The sequence below is a fragment of the Ailuropoda melanoleuca genome, chromosome 12 (genome assembly GCF_002007445.2).
Source record: "Ailuropoda melanoleuca isolate Jingjing chromosome 12, ASM200744v2, whole genome shotgun sequence".
Taxonomy (NCBI): domain Eukaryota; kingdom Metazoa; phylum Chordata; class Mammalia; order Carnivora; family Ursidae; genus Ailuropoda; species Ailuropoda melanoleuca.
The window spans coordinates 6,738,792-6,761,084 of record NC_048229.1 but is presented as its reverse complement, the minus strand read 5'-3'; the positions used below and the strand labels follow the sequence as shown (position 1 = coordinate 6,761,084).

At 48.6% G+C, this 22,293-nt stretch overlaps 1 protein-coding gene across 1 annotated transcript; it reads left to right on the top strand.

Annotated features, from left to right (window-relative positions):
- Positions 1 to 2,901: 2,901 nt before the first annotated feature.
- Positions 2,902 to 22,249, top strand: LRRC43 (leucine rich repeat containing 43). The gene is made up of 13 exons (XM_034638128.1): positions 2,902 to 4,434; positions 5,813 to 6,073; positions 7,072 to 7,182; positions 8,570 to 8,709; positions 10,358 to 10,596; positions 11,230 to 11,417; positions 11,996 to 12,222; positions 14,175 to 14,316; positions 14,487 to 14,639; positions 14,744 to 14,929; positions 15,305 to 15,338; positions 15,465 to 15,509; positions 22,084 to 22,249. The coding sequence occupies exons 1-13, from the start codon at positions 4,342 to 4,344 to the stop codon at positions 22,209 to 22,211; spliced, it is 1,947 nt and encodes a 648-aa protein (XP_034494019.1). The 5' UTR covers positions 2,902 to 4,341; the 3' UTR covers positions 22,212 to 22,249.
- The last annotated feature ends 44 nt before the right edge of the window (positions 22,250 to 22,293 follow it).

Here is a 22,293-nt window from a genome sequence, read left to right as displayed (position 1 = left end):
TTGGGAACCTCCTTCCACCCTTAAACCCAATTCCCCCTCCAGCCCCTGCTGTCTCTTTTCTTTTCATATCCAAGCTTCTTGACAGAATGGTCTACCCACACTTTTACCTTACTTCCCAAACCACCACGATATGGTTTTACCCTAACAATTTATTCAAAATCCTCTAGCAAAGTCCATGGTAGGCAGAATTTTGCCCACATGACTTTCACCCTCTGATGTTTACTCCCATGATTTTGTTACATTACAGGGAATTTGCAGATGTAATTAAGGTTATTAATCAGCTGACCTGAAGATAGGTTGTTTGCCAGGTGGGTCCAATGTAGTTACACGAACCCTTAGAGACAAAGAGAAAAGCAGAGACTCAAAGCATGAGAAAGACTCAACTGGCATTGCTGGCTTGAAGTGGGAGGCGCCAGGTGGAAAGCATGAGAATAAAATGAATTTGGCCAAGAACCAGTGAGCTGGAGGAGGACCCTGGGCCCCAGTTGAGAACCACAGCCCCAGCTACTGCTCTGACTTTAGCCTGGTAACATCCTGAGCAGAGAATGCAGTTACTCCACGCTGGACTTCTGACATCCAGAATCTGTGGGACAGGAACATTGTAGGTTTAAACTGCTGAATTTATGGTATTTGGTTCGACAGCAGCTGAGAACTAACATAGTCTCCAGTGGCCTCATGTTGCCAGCCTTACTGGTTCTTCTCAGCCCTCATTTTATTTGACCCCTCCATGACACGCAGTAATGCCAACCACTTCCTCCTTGAAAACCTCTTTTTCCTCTTATTCTGTGACAATATTATCCTGACACATTTTGGCCCTCTGATAGTGCCTCCTCAGGCCAAATCATCTTCCTGCCTGCTCCTTTAATGGGCATGTCTCCAAGGGCCCCACCCTTGATCCATGGTCCTCACACAGTAATGTCTCTCTCTTTCAAACTCCAGATCTAAATGTCCAACTGCCTAATGGACATCTCCACCTGACTGCCCCACCCATGACATGTGCAAAGCCCAAGGATCTGAACCAGGGTCATAATGATTGTGGGGATGAATGGACGTGAATGGATTGGAGAAACCTGTAGGAGACAAAATTCACAGGAGATGGTTGTTGATTGGATATCTGGATGGTGGAGAGAGAGGAGGTGAGGACTGCTTCTGGGTTTGTGGTTTGGGCAATTGGACTGACGGGGGTGCTACAAACAGAGAGGACCACAGGGCTCAGGTGAATGAAGAATTCAGTTTTGACATGGTGAGTTAGAAGTGTCATGAAACGTTCAGGTGACCATGTACAGTAAGCCATTAGACATTTGGATTTGCAGCTTGAAGGAAGGAACTAGAGACATGGGTGCCATGTTTGTGTGTTGTGCCATCTTTGGGTGCCATCTGTACATTGTGGTTGAGAAAACTGTCAGCCTACAAGAGATAACCAATGAGACTACATGGGAGGTAAGTGTGGAGGCCAGTGGTACACCTCCATTCACAGAACAGGGAGAGGAAGATGACAGTCTAAAATGCTGAGAAGTCCCCCTGGAGAGGGAGAGAAATGTACTAGAAAAACTGGTCATGGAACAAGATAAGAAGTGGTTTTCAACAAGGCAGATGCGATTAGCACCATCACAAGCCACGGAGAGGTCAAATAAGATAAAGGCTGAAGAGAGGCACTAGGTTTGGCAACATGAGGTCACTGAGAACTTTGCTGGAGGAATTTGAATAAGTAGGTGGGGGTGGGAGCTATACTGTGGGGTAAAAGTGCACGCGCACCACTCTGTCAAGAAGAGGAAGAGGAAAGAGACGCCAGTGGTTGGATGGGCACTTGCGCTGGAAGGGGGTCCCAGCTGTTTCTTCTGTTGTGCATTGGGTTCTGCAAACCACCCAGGGCGGACTTCGTCCCTGGGCCCTTGACTTCTATCCAACCGTTGACATGGAATAGATGCCAATGGGCATCTTGAACTTAACCCATTCCAGACAGAACTCTTGATTTCCCTTCTCCAGACTTCTTTTCCCTCACTGCGTATCAACCACCTGTTGTTTCATCAAAATTCCGGGAGTCGCCTCTGATCTGTCTCTTTGATTTGTTCATATCGCTCATGGATATTTGTCTTATTCTTTAAAAGGACGTGGGCCTCTTTTATTGTCTTATAGCCCAGTTTTAGGGAATTTTTCTTATAATAGTAAAGGTGTTCTGACATAGGGCAGTCAAAAAGGATGATAGATGTCTACCACAGTGGGTGTTATCGGAAGGATCACATCAATAAATTGGACTTCCTCAAAGTTAAAAATGTTTGGTCTCTAAAGACACTCTTGAGAGGATGAAAAGACAAGTATAGACTGGGAGAAATATATCTGCAAATCACAGATCTGACAAATATATAAAGAACACTCAAACTCAATTTTATTAGGATTAGGCAATTGTTTATTTAAAATGACACCAAGAGCACAAGCAACATAAGAAAATAATAGATAAATTACACTTCATTGAAATTAAAAACTTTTGTGGGTAAAAGGACACTATTAAGAAATTGAAAGACAACCACAGAACAGGAGAAAATATGTGAAAGTTATATGTAAAACAGGGAGCTAATATCCAGAATATATTTTTTAAAACTTTTACAACCCAACAATTAAAAGACAAAAAAAAATTTTAAAATGACCAAAAGATTTTTTTAAAAGATTTTATTTATTTATTTGACAGAAAGAGAGACATCCAGTGAGAGAGGGAACACAAGCAAGGGGAGTGGGAGAGGAAGAAGCAGGGAGCCCAATGTGGGGCTCGATCCCAGGACCCTGGGATCAGGCCCTGAGCCGAAAGCAGACGCTTAACGACTGAGCCACCCAGGCGCCCCTGACCAAAAGGTTTGAATAGACATTTCTCCAAAGACATACAAATGGCCAAAATCACATGAAAAGATGCTCAATATCATTATGAGTCAGGCATTAGGGAAATGCAAATAGAAACCACAATGATATACATCACACCAAAGATGGCTATCATTAAAAGGAAAAAAAAAGAACAGTAAAATAATAGGTGTTGGTAAAAATATAAAAAGTTGGAATCTTCGTATATTACTGATGGTAATGCCACATAGCGCAGCTTCTGTGAACGGTTTGGCAGTTCCTCAATGTTAAACATAGGGTGACCATATGACCCAGCGATTTCATTCCTAGGTATCTACTCAAGAGAAATGAAAACACATGTTGACACAAGGACTATGATGTACAGGAATGTCGAAGGCAGCATTATTCATAAGAACCAAAAGGTGAAAACAGCCCAAATGTCCCTCAGCAGGCGAATGGATAAACAAAATGTGGTCTCTCCAAACTGCAGTATTACTCAGCCCTAGAAAGGAAGGAGGTAGTTACACACTATAACACGGATGAACCTTGAAAACATGAGGCTAAGTGAAAGAAGCCAGACACAAAAGGACAAATATTGTATGATTCCATTTAATATGAAATACTTAGAAGAAGCAAATCCATAGATACAGAAAGCCTATTAGTGGTTGCTAGGGGATGGGCCAGAGGGGGAATGGGGATTGACTGCCTAGTGGGTATGGGGTTTCCTTTGGGGTGAGGAAAAAGTTGAAAATCAGATAACAGTGCTAGTTGCACTATGAATATAGTTGCATTGTGAATATACTACAAATCACAAAATTGCACATTTTAAACGGGTGAATTTGGAGGTTTGTAAATTGTATCTCAATTAAGATGTTGCACTTCCAAATTATAGGAACCAGAATCATCTTATCCCATTTATTTCTCAAACCTGTGCCCAGAAGCCCTTACTGTTTGGCCAGCAGTAGGCTAGATACTAGATGCCTTGAGGATGGAGAGAGAAATGAGACTGCTTCAGTCTAAAATGGGATCTTGGTGCTAAAGTGGTTATATTTGCAGACAGTGATTAAAACCCGTGACTTGGGTTAAAGAGATCCACACTGGAATCCACTGGTTAGAATCCTGAGATTGTTTGACCTTGGGCTCATTTCTCCTTTCTAGATCTGTCAAATGGGGATAATAATTAGCACTTTTTTTTCATATGGGAAGCGCTCGGCACCTACTAGGAGCTACAGCGGTTACAGCCCCTCCCCCCACACCGGGTTGCGATGGAAAGTGTACTATTATCCTATTTTACAGCTGCGAGCACAGCTGGGTCAGAAGAGAAAACCCAGGTCGTCCCCGCCCGAGTCAGGGTCTCGGATTCCCGGTCGGTAAAGTCCCAGACACCTGCTAGCGGTGGGTTTCGGGAGCGCCTGCGTGCCGCGCGCCCCCGCCGGGACGAGCACGCGCCCGGCCCTGGCGCGCACGCGCGTCTGTCCCGTCGGTTGCCTAGTTTGGGGGCGCCAAGCGGCCATGGAGAAGCCGGGTGTGACCCTGAGCGCCGCGGTCCAGGAGCACCTGAGGCACTTGTGTCTGCGCGAGTTCCCATGCGGCACCGGCAGCTGGGTGCGGGCGCTGGAGGGGGCCGGACGAGGGACTCGGGGATCTGCGGGACGGACGGGACTGACCAGGGGCGGGTGGGGTGGGGCCGAGGGGCCGCCAGCCGCAGGATGTGGCTGATCTGGAGAAGCCTGAGGGGGAGGTTTAAATCTGAGCATTTGGGGAGCGGCCTGACCTGGGGTGCGGGCTGGGACAATGCAGGGGCAGACGGGGTAGCGCCCCCCGCAGTAACCCACCCCCCCCGCCCGAAACTGTGGGCCTGACCCAGAGAGGAGGGCCAGATCCCCATCCTAGAACATCAGGCTGCCCTGGGGTAGGGCTTCTGTCTGTTAAAGACACCAGGCCCCTTTTGGGGTGAAAAGCTTTTGCCTGGACAAAGAGTTTCCCGACCTTCAGGTGCTCCAGAACACATAGCGAGAGCCCCCAAGCCGAGTTGGGGGGCACGGTCCTGAGCAGGCCCTGTTCTGACACCTGCAGAGGCTGGTGGGTCTGGGAGAAGTGGCTTCATCCCTCTCCTGTCTCCTGGTCTCTGAGGCCAGAAACACTTCCCTTCTAAGGCTTCTCCCTGGGGAACAAGTCGAGGCTCAGGGAGGTCAAAGCAGATGTGTGTGCCCACAACCCCCACCCCCCACTGCATCAGCTAGGTGCTCTTGCTGGGGATGAGGAGCATGACCTTGACAACCTGCCGCCCCTCAGATGTGCACAGGAATATCTTGAAGGTCTGGAACGTTTCCCTCCCACTTGCTGGGAAGCTGCACCCCACACACACACTGGTAGGGGCTAAGGGGAGGTCGGTGTTCCCCTTTTCATAGAGGAGAAAACCGAGACACCAATCAAGGAACTAATTTATTTGTTTGTTTCATCAACAAACATTGTTGCACACCTATTGTGTGTGCCCGGCATCCTCGTGGAGCTTTGTGGTTTCACCGATGTCTCTCAAGAGTCTCCTGGAGGAAGGGCTGGGAGAAAGTCAACCCTGGGAGTCATCCTTTCATCATCCACTGTGACATCTAAATTCTGAATTCACCTTCTCAGCCTTGCCAGTTCTTCTCAAAAACGTTTCCTTGGTTAATACATGCCCCAGATGGCCTTTCATACCTCCTAGCTTCTAGTACGTAAATCTTTCTGACATGTTTGGTTGCTTTCACCTGCTTCTTCAAGGTTCCCAGCTTGAATAAACTCCTAAAGGCAGGAATGTAGTTCTCAGTCCGTAGTTCTATCCGTGGCTAATAATCAGTCAAAATTATTGATTACTCACTGTGTAAATGTCTAAGCTCTTTATCCCTGATTGTCCTATCTTACGATCTGTTCTATTTGGGGAGTCTCGAATCCTCAAGAGGGCTGAGTCACCGAATAGCGAAATTCTCCACCTCCACCACTGCAGAATAAGTCACGCTTTCTTCCTCGAACTTGGCGAACATGGAGGGAGCTGGTCCCCAGAGAAGAGGAGGCTGTGAACCCTGGGGAGGAGACAGTGGAGGCGCTGCTGGACCTGGTCCGCAGCCCCCACTCACCCTGGGCTCTGCTGGAGGGCTCCAATGCAGAGGACCGTTTTCTGAGGGAACTGGCCATCCAGAATCCCCTGGTGCTCAAAGACACCTTCTTCTACTCGTACTTCAGGTCCCTACGGGTGGTGGACAAGCAGGTAAGAGCTGGGAGTTGCTGTTAAGGAGGCCATTCCCCTACAGAACTGTATAGTCCTTAGGGTAGGACCTCGCTGTTAAGTGGGAGGAAGGATGGGAAGGTAGCTGTGCCCCCCAAATTAATTTCACCTGCCCCTCCACCAAGCGGGGCCAACTGTTCATTTGCTACGTGTCTTCTTTCTTTGCCCCTCAGGAGGTAATCCAGGTGTGTCTTGTAGAGCTGACTTTGGGTGCACCCTGCTGTCGGCCCTCCTGGGTCCTAGGAAAGACCTTTAAAGTGTCTGTATTGGTTTTACTTAAACTGTGGGGGCCCGGCGTCAGGGGGGCTTTTTTACGAAAAAGCCTTCTTCGCTTCTACCAAATAACAGAGCCCCAAACTGCAAACTCAGCCTTCCTACCTTTGCATCTCCTTTCCCAGAGAAACTGTGAATTTACACAGTACTGGGCATGGGGAGCAGGAGCCCCTCCTACCAATTGCCTGGGACACTCCCGGTGTCAGCTCTGAAAGTTTTGTGTCCTGGGAACCCCTCAATCCTGGGCAAACTGGTACAGTCACCAGGAAGGGCCCTAATGTCTTTGAGGCTACAAACAACTGAAGATTCACAGATGGACCTCTGAACTTCAGGTCTGATTCTGGTGTGTGCCAACTAGCAATTCCTTACGGCCTCAGGGTTGACTGTGGCCTGGAGGTAGACAGCAAAGAACATGGCATCCCTGCCCTTAGGAGCTCACAGTCCAACAGGGGACACAGGACCCTGAGCTGGAAGTCGGACAACACCTCTGGGGGAGCGGGGTGAGGGCGAAGAGGTGAGAGATCACCGTCGGGGTCCGCGGCACTAGGATCCTGGTGGGATGTGCCGGTCAGAAGGGGTTGGCCTGTGCGAGGTGACTCCCTCAGGAGGGGAAGTGACCAGCTGTTGCTGTCCTCTTGTGGACCCCATTTCTGCTCCACAGCTGCCTCGGCCATGAGAGCTCCTAGCTTCCTGACCTTCCCTTCCAGGTGAGCCTGGTGGATAAAGGTCTCCTGAAATTTCTGAAACTTGAAGAGTTGGTACTGAGTGCCAATCAAATCAAGGAGATCGACGCTGTCAACTTGCCCCCAACTCTCAAGGTAAAGGAGCCCAGGCTCCATGTGGTGTTTTTGTGCCTCCGCAGCTCAGAGACCCTGTCCCTGCCTTGTCCTGCCACCTGAAGGTTCGGCCAGTGAGGCTGTATGCCAAGGGCCAGCCCCAGGCTTTGGAGAGGGAGGCCAGATTCCTCAAAAAAGTAGAATTTCCATGTGACCCAGCAATGCCATCTCTGGGCTTATGCCCCAAAGAATTGAAGGCAGGGGCTGAGATTCTTGCAGCCAAAAGGTGGGGCCAACCCAAATGTCCATCAACAGATGAGTGGGTAAACAAAATGTGGTCTCTCTGTACAGTGGGATGTTGTTGTCATAAAAAGGAATGATTCATGCCACAGCATGGATGAAACTTGAAAACATTATGCTGAATGTAGAGGCCGCACACCAAAGGTCACGTACTAGGTGATTCCACTTGCACAAAGTATCTAGAAGAGGCAAGTCCACAGGGACCGAAAGTAGAGCAGAGGTTACTAGGGCAGGGGTGAGGGATGGGGAGTCACTGCGGTACGTGATGGGTACCCACTGTGATGGTCAGAGCCGTCTGGGGTGATGGAAACTTTCAGAAATAGGAGCAATGATGGCTTCATAATGATGGGACTCTACTTAACGTCACTGAAAGGTACACTTAGAAGTAGGGAAAATGGCAAATCATACATATTTTGCCACAATAAAAAAAATCACTTTAAGAAAAGCTATTCTGGGCTTTATTATGAGTTTTCAGCTGAACATATCAAAATGGTCTCAATTTTAAATTAAGTGTGGAAATTTGTTGATTTCGTGGCAGAAGGGACTCAGAAATGCAGCTCAGTGCCAGGCCTAGGAAGAAACCAGGCGAGGCCTCGGAGCAGAAATCTGAGAATGCTCTGTTACCCTCCAGTTGAGTCCTTACTCCAGCCAGGGACCCTTTGGCTTTCCCAGAGACAGGCTGCTGTGGGCTGAGCAGTTGCCAAATTGCCATGCCTGTCCCCATCCACCCCACCATCACCTCCCATGCCAAATTTTAATGTTTCTTTCACGAAACGAGGAGAAACTTTCCAACACCTGCTGCAGAAATATTTTTCCCCAGATTTTATTTTACTTCTTTTTAAAATTTATTTTGAGAGAGTGAGCGAGAGAGGGGAGAGGGAGAGGGAGAAGCAGGCTCCCCACTCATGGGGGGGGGCTCAATCTCAGGACTCCGGGATCATGACCTGAGCCAAATGCAGACACTTAACCGATTGAGCCGCCCAGGCGCCTCTTTCCCCTTAGTTTAAAGGGAGCCCCGGTGGGCCTAGCGCAGCATATGAGGACTTCCCCACGGCACCCCACTGTTTCTCAGGGAGGGAGTGAGGGAGGGAGGACAGACTCACAGCCACCTTCTCTCTGCTCCTCTCAGGTGCTGGAGCTCTACGGCAACAAGATGAGCAGCATGGAGTGTCTGTGGACTCGCCCGCCCCCACATCTCCAGCACTTGGGGTTGGGTCAGAACAAGCTTCTGGGCCCTTTAGAAAGTCTGTATGTCACCGCAGATCACTGGTAACTCCAGAGCCCCGGCCGGAAAGAGGGAGAAGGGCTTAAGCCTTAGGTTTGGGTCGTGCCTTGAAGAACTCAGCTTTGCTCTTTTCTTTTCTTTTCTTTTCTTTTCTTTTCTTTTCTTTTCTTTTCTTTTCTTTTCTTTTCTTATTTCTTTTCTTTTCTTTTTTTCTTTTCTTTCTCTTTCTCTTTCTCTTTGCTCTTTTCTATAATAACTGCTGGTCGGCTGCCAGCTCCAGACCTAGGGTTTATTTCTCTGATTGAATAAGCAAAAATTCCTCCTGAAGCCCAGGGAAGGATGACAAGAGGTGGCGGGAGTGGGTCAGACCTTTCGCTTTGATGCTTTCACAGCAGGGCTGCTCCAGTTGGCCACTGCCGACATCGGGGTGGCCACGGTTGGTTGTGGGGCTGTCTCGTGCGCTGTAGAAAGTTGAGCGGCATCCCTGGCCTCCACCCACCAGATGCCAGCAGCACCCCCACACCAGTGGTAAGCACCCAAAATTTATAGACTCATACCATGGCCAGAGTACCGTGTGTTCTGATTTTTTATCTGGAAAACATATTTCCTCTAAACCGAGGTAACCTGCTTAATGCCAGGTGTGAGTTCCATAAAAACTCGTAAGTGAAACCTCCATCTTTCACTGCTGAAATTCAAAGGAAGGCACCCTGCTCATGGTTCGGTTTTCCTGATGTCTTCCCCGTCTTCTTGAAGGCTGACTTTGGATAAGGTCCACGTGCTGGCCCCCATGAAAGGTTCTTCTCGGGTACTCCCCTTTGGCTGGCTAGCATAGCCTCGCATGGCGGGCTGCCCAGGCCGGAAGAGCAGGGCAGGAGGGCAGGGAAGTTGCCCTGAGGGAGGGTAGCTGGAGACCGGAGGGTATGATGTGTTGATGACGTGCCCCTTACGTTCCTCTTGCTGCTGTTCTCAGAGCGGACACCAGTTTTCTGTGTACAGTGGGGAGAGCTCCTCATTGCCCCCCCTTCCTCGCCCTTTTTGCCAGACTGGGATGGAGGGCGCCTCCTTTGTCCTCACTGGCATGTTCTTCACTCATGTGCCCCCAAGACATGAATCACAGGGCTTCCTATGACCATGAGCCAGTCGGGCTTTGGAAAGCGTCCTCCAGCTTCCGGACCCCTCAAGTGTCATGCACCCTCTTCCCAGGTCCCCATATTTACCGGCCTCTCATACCTCCGCCCACTGCTCCTCCCCACGGGGCTTCCTTGCCCGTGTCAGTCTGTTGAGAACCTTCTAGATGCACAGTGCTGTATCAGGATCTATGGGCAGTACCAAGAGTCCATCTGAGAAGAGATCTGTGTACACGGAAGTCATTGCAGGCAGGATGTGACCAGGGCCATCTCTGTGGCAGTGTCATTGGGGGGGCCGGGCAGTAGAACCAAGAGGTGTTTCTTGGTGAATCAAAGGGGGGCGATCTTGAGCCAAGAGCCGCTAACTTGTGAGTCAAGGGTGGGCGGAGGCTCCTTTCCCGTCAGGATCCTATCCCACCCTCAGCACCGGCCTGCTGTCTGTCGTGGACACGGGGTGCTGGGGGGTGTTGAGCAGGGCAGGCCCGGTGCATGACCACAGCTGCCTGTCCCCATCCTGGCGCTCACCCTGCCTCTGGACTTCCGGCTGATCCTGCTCCCCTTCTAGGCCCAACCTTGTCTCTCTGGACCTGAGCTTCAACGACCTGACGGACCTGCAGGGCATGATCGCCAGCCTCAGCACCCTCCCCCACCTGCGGCTGCTCGTGCTGCAGGGGAACCCGCTGGCCCTGGTGCCCTACTACCGAGGCTTCACCATCGACAGCCTGTCCCAGCTCTGCGTGCTGGACGACATCACCGTGTCGCCCAGTGAGAAGCATCAGTTCCGGGGGCTCAGCCACAGTGGGGGTGAGGGAGCGGATGGGCAAAGCGGGGAGGGGCTGGCATCTGACACCCTGGACCTCTGCTCACCGGTCCACTGTCGAACCGGTCCCTGCAGCACCCCAGTTAGTCAGGGGTAGCTCACCTTCTTGGTCAGTGTTCTCTCCCAGATTTTTGATCCCTGTGATTGGGATTTGGGGACAGAAGTGGTAAAGGGGCTGAGACCATCCTAGGCCAACAGGAAACGTTCTTTCAATGAATTTCTTTACATCTGTGGTGGCCTGAGATCACCCCCTTGTGGCCCATGCTACAAGCTGCATCAGAGCCTTCTGAAGGTCGGGGCGATGGAACATTGGTAATCACAGCTGCCCATGCCATGTGCCAGGCAGGGCTAAGGTTACAGATTCTCCATCTGTAACCATCCTGCAAAGCAGCTACTATCAGTCCCATTATACAAATCCGGAAAACAAGGCTTAAGTGGGGTATCTTACCAAAAACGGACTCGCTCCAAATCGCTGTGTTTGAACTTGGCAGAACTGGGGTTTGAACCCAAGTCTGCAAACTGCGAGGTTCAGCCCCTCAAGGAGGAATGAATGGAGGGACCCGGCTGGGCCTGCCCTCCCCTGCCGTCCCCCTCACTTCTGCCCCTTCCCCTTGCAGACCTCTTGGCACGTGAGGCACAGTTCGTGGTGACTATTGGAAATGTCAAGGGGGTTCTGGACACCTCTATCCTGGACCCGGAACCAGGGCCTCAAGGCCCTTTTATCACTTACAACTATTACGTGACCTACGATTTTGTGGAAGATGAAGAAGGAGAAGGAAGTGATTACGGTGGTGTGCTGGCCGAGGTGTGTGCCCCTCGGGCTGCTCCCAGGAACTGGGGGTCATGCGCTGCCCTTGGCTCCACAGGGTCTCCTGTGTAGGCAGAACCGCTTCTTGGGGCCCAGAAAACCCCTTTACTCGGAGCTTTCTGGTTCACACCCTACTCTGAGAAGGAAAGCGGCTCTGTTCAGCCCCTTCTTGCATCTCGAGTTACTCCCTGTGTTCACCTTCTTCGTTTGCTCTTGAAATACAAGCAAACGGCCTCACAAGGCAGCAACACTTACAACCAGGCCGGTTTCTCCCCACCCCACGCTTCTCCCCTACTCTTCCATCGCCCTTCTCATCAAAAGCACACCCGAGGGTATCACCCAGTCAGGAGACATGGGGGAAGCCCTAACTCCTGCAGAAATTGTTACTGTTCTTACTCCTAACATAGACCTCTCAGAAGGGGCAAGATGGGCATTTTTTAAAAACTTCCTGCCCAAGCCCGCGTGTTGGTTGGTGCTTCAAGTTCGGCGCAGACACCTATTCACGCACATGCGCGCTGCGCTCAAGGAGAACCCGAGCACAGCTCAGCGGGCGGATGTCTGGGTCTCTCCCGCAGATTGTCAAGCCCTCGCCCAGCACCGAACAGCTGGTCGAGGACATTCCTGAAGAGCTCTTCGAGGAGGCTGAAGACTCCGTAGAGTCTGGGCTGTCCACGCTGTCGGGAGAGCTGGAGGGTTCGGTGGCCTCGGGCGGGTCGGGATCCTTGCCCCAGGTGACAGACTCCGCGGAGGAGCTGGCCAAGCTGCGGCCGCGAATAGATCCCCGGCTCTGCCCCTCCCCAGGGTAAGGACAGAGGCCGCGTGGCAGCAGGGCCTGGGTGGCCGGGGTCCCGTGCGCTCTGCCCGCGCCCCTTCCCGGCCCCACAGCAGAGCGGTCCCTGCGGCCCCTGGGGACCCTCTGGGCCAGTGGCTGCGCAGGTGCGGCTGGGTTCGGTGTTCAAGGCCCCGGGAGTCCTCCCTTCCCCGGAGCGCAGCTGTACCTTCTTTCCCTGAACGGTCAGGTGTAAGGTCAAGGCAAAGGTGAGAGAGGAACAGCCCTTGCCCTCGGGCAGCCCTCAGAGTTGAAAACCTTCTCAGTTTAACTTCTTAATGCATCTGGAATTTATCCTGGCACCTGACACGTGATGTGGATCTGGGGGTCCAAGTAGCAGGTTCTTTCTCCCCTCCTAAGGCCGGCCTCACGGGCGTCGTGCGTATCACATGCTTTGTCTTATTTGATAAAGAATTTTTTTTGATGGTGAAGAATTTTACAAGAACTTAGAGTCACATCTCATTTAGTCTTGAAGCTCCATTAGCTCCATAACTCATTTCAAAACATGGAGCCGGGTTTGGGTTTTGGTGGTGGTGATGGTGGTGTGTATGTGTTTTACAAGCTTCCTGCTATCAGCTGGTGTTGTCATTTGATTCTTCTGATGACCAGAGCTCAGGAAACAGAATTTGCGACTGAATTCTAATGACCTGAGCCTTCACCCCACGCAGATTTTGCTGCTGATGCCCTCAAGGAATTGCGAAAGCTAGTTTCTCTTGAAGCTTAGTTATTTTTTTATTTTTATTTTTTAAGATTTTAAATTTTTTTTTTTATTTGGGAGAGAGAGAGCGCGCGCGCAAGAGCACGAGAGGAGGAAGGGTCAGGGAGCCCAGTACAGGACTGGATCCTGGGACTCGGGGATCATGACCTGAGCTGAAGGCAGACACTTAACCAACTGAGCCACCCAGGTGCCCCTAAAAGAGTTGTTTTTGGGGGTTTTTTGTTTTTGTTTTTAATTACTTAAGACCTCCACTGAAGGTAAACAATACAGGCTTGTGGAGACTAGGGGGGAGCTGCCGTGGGCCCTTGTGCAGAGTTCCCACGGTGACAGAAAGAGGGAGGCGGCTACCCCAGCTGTCAGAAGAGGGGGAGCCCCAGCCAGCCCCGAGCCAGGCTCCCCAGTCAGCCCCAGCTGACAGCCTTGTGGTGGTGCTGGTGGTGGTTGAATTTTTGGAAATACTAACAAAAAGTAAGAACCACAAATGATGCTGCTTTAAAAAATATGGAAATTAGAAAATAAAAGTTTCTTCTCCTGCATCCATCAAACTCATCCCGTAGAATGAATTACTCTTTTATTTATTTACGTTAAGTAGTCTTCACTCCCAGTGTGGAGCCTGAACGCAGGACCTCGGGGATCAGGAGTCGTCCGCTCTCCCGACTGAGCCACCGGGTGCCCCAGAATGAACTACTCTCAATGGTTTTGTGCATGTGGTTCCCTGTTTCTTCTGACACAGTCACATATACGAACCTATATACTCCTATACTTTTTTCTCAAAAAAAATGAACTCATATTCTGTCTCAGTTTGAAATATGCTGATTCTGCTTGTGGCTGTGGACACACAGACCTGTTCTATTATTTTTTTTTAAATAAATGATTAAAATGTAACCCACATATACGGAAATATCCACCTTACAGCCAAATGACGAGGGCCCGCAAGTAACCACTGCCCTTGATAAGAAATAACATCCCAGAACCCCCGAAGACTCCTTAGGCCCCTCCCTCCTTCCTGTCACTGTCAACTCAACTAACACCATGAACTCGTGTGCCTCTCTTAGACCTTTCTATAAATGGCATTGGGCAGTAATCGTGTGTCTGGCCTCCTGTGACACTGTGCACGTGTGTGCACGTCTCCTCAAAGGCCTCGTCCTGGTCCCCGGCCATGGCCTCCCGGCTGACAGCACCCCCGTCTTCCTCTGCCCTCCCCAAGGACAGTTCTCTTCAGCACCGTCCGCAAGCCTTGGACCAATGTCATCCCCTGCAACTATGAAATGCAGCACACCCTCAGGGACCTGGTGCCCCTCAAGGCCTTCCTGCTGGCGGGAACCACCGTGACCATCGTGGAGGAGAAGGTGGGTGACGGGGTTCCTGTGCTCCACACATCAGCCCCCTTTTCCTGTCTTCCAGTCTCCTGTCCCGGGGCCCTGCTGCCTTGTGGGCGACGGCTCAGTGCCTTTCCAGCAAGATCCCAGCCAGCCCCCGGCTGGCCTGCCTCCCACGTGCTCACCTCGCTGTCCCCTAGATTCTCTCCTGGCCTCTGGTGCCTCCGCCTGTCGACACTGTGTTGCCTGCTAAGAAAGGGGAGAAGGACAAGAAGGGGGAGAAGGACAAAGACAAGAAGGGAAAGGAGGGGAAGGACAAGGCCGGGAAAGTGGAGAAAGAGACGGCACTGAAGGTACCAGCTGGGCTGCCAGGAGCCCGGAGCGGTTGTGGTGGCCGGGGGTGCCCTGGGTACTGTCCCTGCTGGGCCCCAGCCACTCTCCTGGCCTCTCCCCGCAGGAGCAGAAGGCGTCCAAGAAGAAGGAGCTTCCTAAGGAGCTCCGCCAGGACCCACCCGTCCTGCGGGTGCTGGGCAGCGGCTTTGTGGCCTTGGAGCCCCTGCTGGGGGGGGAGCCACTGGTGTCCAAAGTGTGCAACTTTGGGGTGATTCGCACCACGGAAACTGACAGGCTGACCTTTCTCAGGGTACAGGAGGGCCCCCGCCACACCCTTCCCCCACGAAACAGTGCTGGGCAGGGAAAGGCTATGTGGGGCTCTGAGCCTCCCTCCTCCGGAAGGCCCGGTGTTGGCAGGGCCCAGGGGGGAGGAGGGCCTCTCCCTCAGCTGTGCAGTGGTGCCCAGCTCCCCACTTTATGGGAACCGGCGCTGTGGGCAGCCTTCTCAGGTGTGAGGAGCCCAGCCAGTGGGCAGGTCAGGCCCGCTCCTCTCTGGGAGACCTGCCCTGCCTCCCTGGGCCGTGGGGAGGTTGGGGGGGGAAGGAGGGGTGGAGATCTGCAGCCACCCCTTCCCCAGCATCCTCCAACTCCAGTAAGCCTCTCATGTTGTGGTTCTTTCTCTCAGGATGCAAAGAACAAGAACAAGAACGCTAAAAAAGGTAAGAACTAATGATGGTAACTGAGAGCGGGGAATGTTTACTGAGGGCCTTAGTCTGCCCTGACTGCCATAACAGTGCCACAGCCTGGGGGGCTTATAAACAACAACAGACATTTATTTCTCGCAGCTCCGGAGGCTGGGAAGTCCAAGACCAAGGTGCCAGTGTCGCTAGGTAAGGGCCCTCTTCCTGGTTCATAGCCAGCCCCTTCTTGCCGCGCCCTCACGTGCTGGAAGGGCCACGGGGACGCTCTGGAGCTTCTTTTGTAAGGGTACCGATCCCATTCATAAGCCTCTACCCTCGTGACCTCTCGCCTCACAAGGTCCCAGCCCCCAATACCATCACTTCTGGAGGTTAGGATTTCAACATGTCAATTTTACAAGGACACAGACATGCAGACTGTAGCAGGACCTGGGGAAGGATCCACCTGATTTGGGACCAAAGAAGTGGAAGGACAGAGAATCATATCTTCTGGGCAGTGGGAAGGCCATGCCCACCCTAAGGACCAAACCCTCCACCTTTCCTACATCCCTGAGACGAGCCGACTGATGTGGGTCATGCTAAGGGCAGGAGAGGCAACCTGGGGTAGGAGGCAGGTGAGGTGGGAGAGGGGGCTGAGGGTCCTTCTGGCCCAGCAGTCGGGTGCCTGTTTCAGCTCATTTGCCCTCTTTGCCCAAGGAGGAGTCTGGGCTCGTTCAATGAACAACGGGCAGTCACTGAAGTGTCTGAAACAGGTAAGCTTTAGATTTGAGCTGTAGAAAGAACCGGCTGGCTTGGAACGAGCGAAAGGAGACGGGGGACCGGCTGGGAGCCTGCTGCGAAGTGTCAGGCCAGGTCAGAGCAGCACGGCTCCCGACGGCCGGAGAGTGGAAACAGCCCGAGGCCCATCCGTGGCTGGGACGTGGCAGTTCCACACAACAGGGATTCCTCCGCAGCGAAAACGAGCAAAGCCTCCGCCTGTAGAGCCGGAGAGCCTTGAAAACAGGAGGGCGGGAAAGCAGCCAGTCAAAGAAGGCCACATAGTGTTTGATTCCATTTACATGAAATGTCCCAGAACAGATGAATTGATAGGGACAGAAAGTAGATCAGTGGGGGCTGGGGGAGGGGGTGACTGCTAATGGCTACAGGGTTTCCATGAGGGGGGGATGAAATGTTCTGGAATCACGTCATGGGAATGGTTGAACAATGTTGTGAATATACTAAAACCCACAGAAGTGTACATTTAAAAATAGTTAAAATGTTGAATATTATGAGAATTTTATCTCAATGAAAAGAAATTCACCTAAAAACAGCAACAACAACATACAGGCAAGAAATGCTAAGGGCCTGAGCCAGGAGACGGCAGAGGTGGGGCGGAGGAGACAGGTCCGAGAGTGACTGGGGGGCAGGCGGGACGGGACAGGCTTCTGCCCGGGACCTGCAAAGCTGCACCCGGGGCTGGGCTTGGTTTTGCACCTGCAAAGCTGAAGTGTGTGGAGTGTCCAGGAAGCCTTTCCCTCACCTGCCCCTTGTCCCCCGGTGCCTTCTCCATCTCCTCGGCCACCACCCCAGAAAACCGCCACTGCTACCCAGCTGCGCCTCCTTCCCCCCACGTGGCCGGGCCACTCTGTCGGCTCCCCCACAGCAGTCAGGGTGGTCGTGTTTGCAAGTCTGGCTGAGTCACTCCCTGTTGGAATCTCTTCCATGACTCCCTGCAGGCTGATCACGAAAGCCCCTGAGTTCTGCTTGGAATCCTTACCTGCCAGTGTTCACTCAGCTGCTTCAGCCATCAGATCTCAGCTTCGGTGGCCTTCTTCGGGGAAGCTGATCCTCTGGATTAGGGTGGGCTCCTTTGTTTTCTTCATAGCGTCTGGTGGTTTTGTTGTTTTTTTTTAAGATTTTATTTATTTGTCAGAGAGAGCACAAGCAGGGGGAGCAGCAGGCAGAGGGAGAAGCAGACTCCCTGCTAAGCAAGGAGCCCGACACAGGACTGGATCCCAGGACCCTGGGATCATGACCTGAGCTGAAGGCCGATGCCTGACCAACTGAGCCACTCAGGCACCCCTGAGTCCAGTGTTTTTATCTATATACTCAGCACTGTGCAAACTATAGAGATGTGAATCTTTGTAATTGTTTTATTTTTATCTTGTCCACTAGACTAAAACTACAAGTGTGTGTGTGAGGGGGGCTGCACCTGCATTCTTTGAAGTCCTACAGTCCCTAGTCTCCAGCATAGTAGGCTCATAGGAGGCCATCAACATTGATTGAATGAATGAATCAATTTATAGGTGGTATTAAAACCATAAAAATATGTGTGCTTATGTTGACAGAGAAAAGGATTGAGCACAACACCCTGGGGAACACTACAAATTTTGAGCAGGGAGAGACAAGACCTGGAAGAATCACATTTAACTATGTCCTAAAGAAAAATTCAAAGATATTGAAAGAAATACAAAAATAGTACCCAAGGTGGGGCACCTGGGTGGCTCAGTCTGTTAAGCATCAGACTCTTGATTTCAACTCAGGTCATGATCTTGGGTTCATGAGATTGAGCCCCACGTTGGGCTCTATGCTCAGCATGAAGTCTGCTTGAGATTCTCTTTCTCCCTTTCCCTCTGCTCCTCCCCCTACTTGCATGCACTCTCTCTCTCTCTCTCTCTCCAAAATAAATAAAATCTTTAAAAAAAATAGCACCCAAGGTAAAATTCACATCTGCCATCCAATAAAACAAAAACAAAAACAAACACCAGACATGCAAAAAAAAAAACCAGAAAATTTAATATATAATGAGAATTTATCAATCATAGTTGACTCAGAAATTACATACATGTTAGAATTAGTAGACAAGGACATTAAATTACTTATTATAATTATATTCCATATATCTAAGAAGCTAAAGGAAAGGTAGTGGTATGTAGCAATATGGACTATAAACCAAACTTTTAGGGATAAAAACTACCATGTCACATTAAAAATATATTCATTGAGGGGCACCTGGGTGGCACAGCGGTTAAGCGTCTGCCTTTGGCTCAGGGCATGATCCTGGCATTATGGGATCGAGCCCCACATCAGGCTCCTCTGCTATGAGCCTGCTTCTTCCTCTCCCACTCCCCCTGCTTGTGTTCCCTCTCTTGCTGGCTGTCTCTATCTCTGTCAAATAAATAAATAAAATCTTTAAAAAAAATATTCATTGGGATTAATGGCATATTGGACAATTCAGAAGAAAAGATTAGTAAACTGGAAGTGGTAGAAACTATCCACAATTAAACTCAGAAAAATGGCTGGAAAAAAAATGAACAGAGTGTCTGTGAATTTTGAGACAAATTCAGAGGAACTGATGTCCATGTAGTTGGAGTCCCCAAAGGACAGTGGAGTAGGCAGAAAGAATATCTGAAGAAGTAATTGTTGAAACATTTCCAAGTTAGATGGAAATTATAAATACACCAATCCAAAGACTTCAGTGAACTCAAAACACAAGAGGCATGAAGGAAACTAAACCGAACTGGATAATAATAAAACTGCTTAAAATGAGTGATAAAGAACAAAGATAAAGATGACAGCAGTCTTATCATCAGGAAAATGCCAAATAGAAGACGGTGAAAGAATTCTTAAACATTCAAAGAAAAATAACTACCAACTTAAAATTCTTTACTCACAATAATATCTTTTAAAAAGAAAGGTGAACTGAACAGTTTTCTAGACATACAAATGCTGAAAGAATGTATCACCAGCATACCTGTATTACAAGAAATGCTCAAAGAAGTCCTTTAAGCAGAAGAAAATACTGGATGGATCCGGATCTGCAGAAAGAAATCAAGAGCACTGGAAATGGTAATTGTGGCAAAATATAAAGACTCCTTTCTTATTATTTAAATATGTTTAAATGATAATTGTTTAATGAAAAGATATATTGCAGTGCTTATAACACCAGTAGAATGTATGACAATAGCAAAAAGGCTAGGAGTGGGAGTAAGGAAAGAAATGGAAGTGTATCACTGTAAGATTCCAATTTCTGTGTGAAGTGGTATAATATAATTTGAAGCCAGACTGCAATAAGTTAAAGATATTTATTATAAACTCTAAAGTAACCACTAAAATGATACAACAAAGAGTTCTAGCTAATAAGCCAACAAAGGAGAGAGAAAAGGGATTGTAAAGATATTCAGTTAATCTAAAAGGAGGTGGAAGCAAAAAGAAACAGAGAACATGTGCGATAAATAGAAAACAACAAGATGGTAGACTTAAACCCAATCATATCAATAATCACATTAAATGTAAATAGTCTAAACACCCAATTAAAAGGCAGAGATGTTCGGATTGGATAAAAAAGTAAGACCCAACCGTATGCTGCTTGCCAGAAATCCACTTTAGATATAAAGATACAAAAATATTTAAAAATGGAGAAGGATGTTCATGCTTACACTAAAAAAAAAAAAAAAAGAAAAGGAAAAAAAAGAGCAACTATTAATATCAGACAAAATAGACTTCAGAGAAAGACTATTACCAGGAATAAAGAGGGTTATTTCATAATAATAAAGGAGTCAAGAGGATGTAAGGGTCCTAACATGTATGCACCTAACAATTGAGCTTCAAAATACATGAAAAAAAAAAAACCTGATATAACTACAAGGAGAAATAGACAAATCCAAAATTATATTCAGAGATTTCAATATGCCTCCCTAAGTAGTTGATAGGAAAAATAGAAAATCAGTAAGGATGTAGGAGACTCGAATCACACTGCCAATCAATTTGAGGTAACTGAAATTTACAGAGCACCTCACCCAATAACATGAGAATACACATTCTTTAAGTGCACACAGAACCAAGATATTCCATAATCTGGGCCATAAAGTCTCAATAAGTTTAAGACAATTCAAAACATACAAAGTATCCTATCCTCGGTGACCACAGTGAAATTAAATTAGAAATCAGTAACAAAGATATTGTAAAATCCCCCAATTTTTAGAAACTAACACACATCAAAATAACCCATGGACCAAGAAGAAATCAAAAGGGAAATTAGAAAGTATTTTGAACTGAATGAAAATAAAAATATGAAATGTCAAAATTAGTAAAATTGAAGTAAATCAGTATTCATAGAGAAATTTATAACAGTAAATGCCTATATTAGAAAAGTTTCTGGGTTGCCTGAGTAGCTCAGTCGGTTAAGCATCTGCCTTCAGCTCAGGTCATGATCTGGGGTCTTGGAATCAAGCGCCATTTGGGCTCCCTGCTCCATAGGCAGTCTGCTTCTCCCTCTCTCTCTGCCCCTCCACCCCACTCATGCTCTCTCTCGCTCCCTCTCAACTAAAATTTTAAAAAGAAAGAAAAGCTTCTAAAACTGAGTTTAGCAGGGTTGTAGGATACAGGGTCAGTATTCAAGAAATTAATTGTATTTCCATATACTAACAATGAACTATCAGATAGTAAATTTTTACAATGGCATTGAAAAATATGAAATAGGGATAAATCTAACTAAGGATGTGGAAGTCTTGTATTTGGAAAACTACAAAATGTCCCCAAGAGAAATCAAAGACTTAAATAAATGGTGGGATAAATATGTACATAGATAGGGAGATTCAGTATTGTTAAAATGTTGGATTTCCTCAAATTGATCTATAATTCAACCTAATCTCAATCATGCTGGGGGGATTTTTTTTTTTTTTTAGATATTAGCAAGCTGATTCTAAACTTAATATGGAAATTCAAAGGACTAGAATAGCCAAAACAGCTTTGAAAAAGAACAAAGGACATACACTGTGGGACTTCAGGACCCATGCAAATCATATGATTTATGATCAAGCCACAGGGTTAAGATGGTCTTAAATCTTTTTTACACTTTTGCAAATCTTTTATTGTCTGGCTTAATTGACAGTTGCATAGGAATAGCTGCCACTGCTGTTAGTCTCTTGTGGTGCAGTGTTTGAAGTGTATGAAGAAAATCCAATCTCATATGGACATGTAACTGGAAAAGGGAATATTTTAATAGGCTTTCAAATAACGATATTTTTCTTTGATATGTCAAATTTGACAACGAGTAGTTTTTTAAAGGCTGTTAACAGAGTGAAAACAATCTATATGAATGCATTTTCATAGTTATGTTAAAATCCATTGGTCTACATTGCTTTTTTTTTTTTTTTTTTACATTGCATTTTGAAGGGCTATCTTACTCATGCACAATTTGTAACATCAGGCATTGGTTACTTGTAAAATACTGGTTCACTGAGTTATGCAGATCTCCCTACTGTTGACTCATTTCATTACACATTATCCAAAAATCACATTCTTTTATCAGCACCCATATCATTAGAAAAGTCTTGGAGTATTTGGGAAACAGTTACGTTCATGGTGGCAGATACAGTGTTTCAAAATTCTGATTTCTACTTGAAAGCTCAAATGTTATAAATTTACCAAAATGCTTTCCGTTGTTTTCCCTGAAATGCCAGACTTCATTCGCTTTTTAGAAAATAATCTGCCAAATATTCACGTCTGAATAACCGTGGTTTGTCCGTGTTCTTTCAAGGGAAGACGGTGCTCCGAGGCACGAGCAGCTGGTTCGTGTTGCAACGCAAACAGCTGCGCCTTGTTAAAGGATCTGATTAGACGTGATTTAACCACGTTCCTCACTACGGTTAAGACGCGAGGCTGGAACCGCGGACTCCCAAACCGCGCTCCCCCTTGGGTCGGAGGACAGCTTTGAGTTCCAGGGAGGCCGAGAAGCAGCCGGCACATCTCCCGGGACTCAAACACTCGTGTTTTTATTTCTCAGAAAAGGAAAAATCTGCGGTTGCCGCGTACAACGGCGACTACCAGCCCCAGCCGCTGACGGTGGAGGTGCAGATCCGGCTGAACCAGCACCTCTCGGCCGAGGAGGCGCTCCGGGAGATCTCCCTGTAGGGCGCGGGATTAAAGGCTGTTCTGACGACCGTGGCTTCGCGTCCGTGTGGCCGCCGCGTCGGGGAGCGGGGGACCCGCTGGG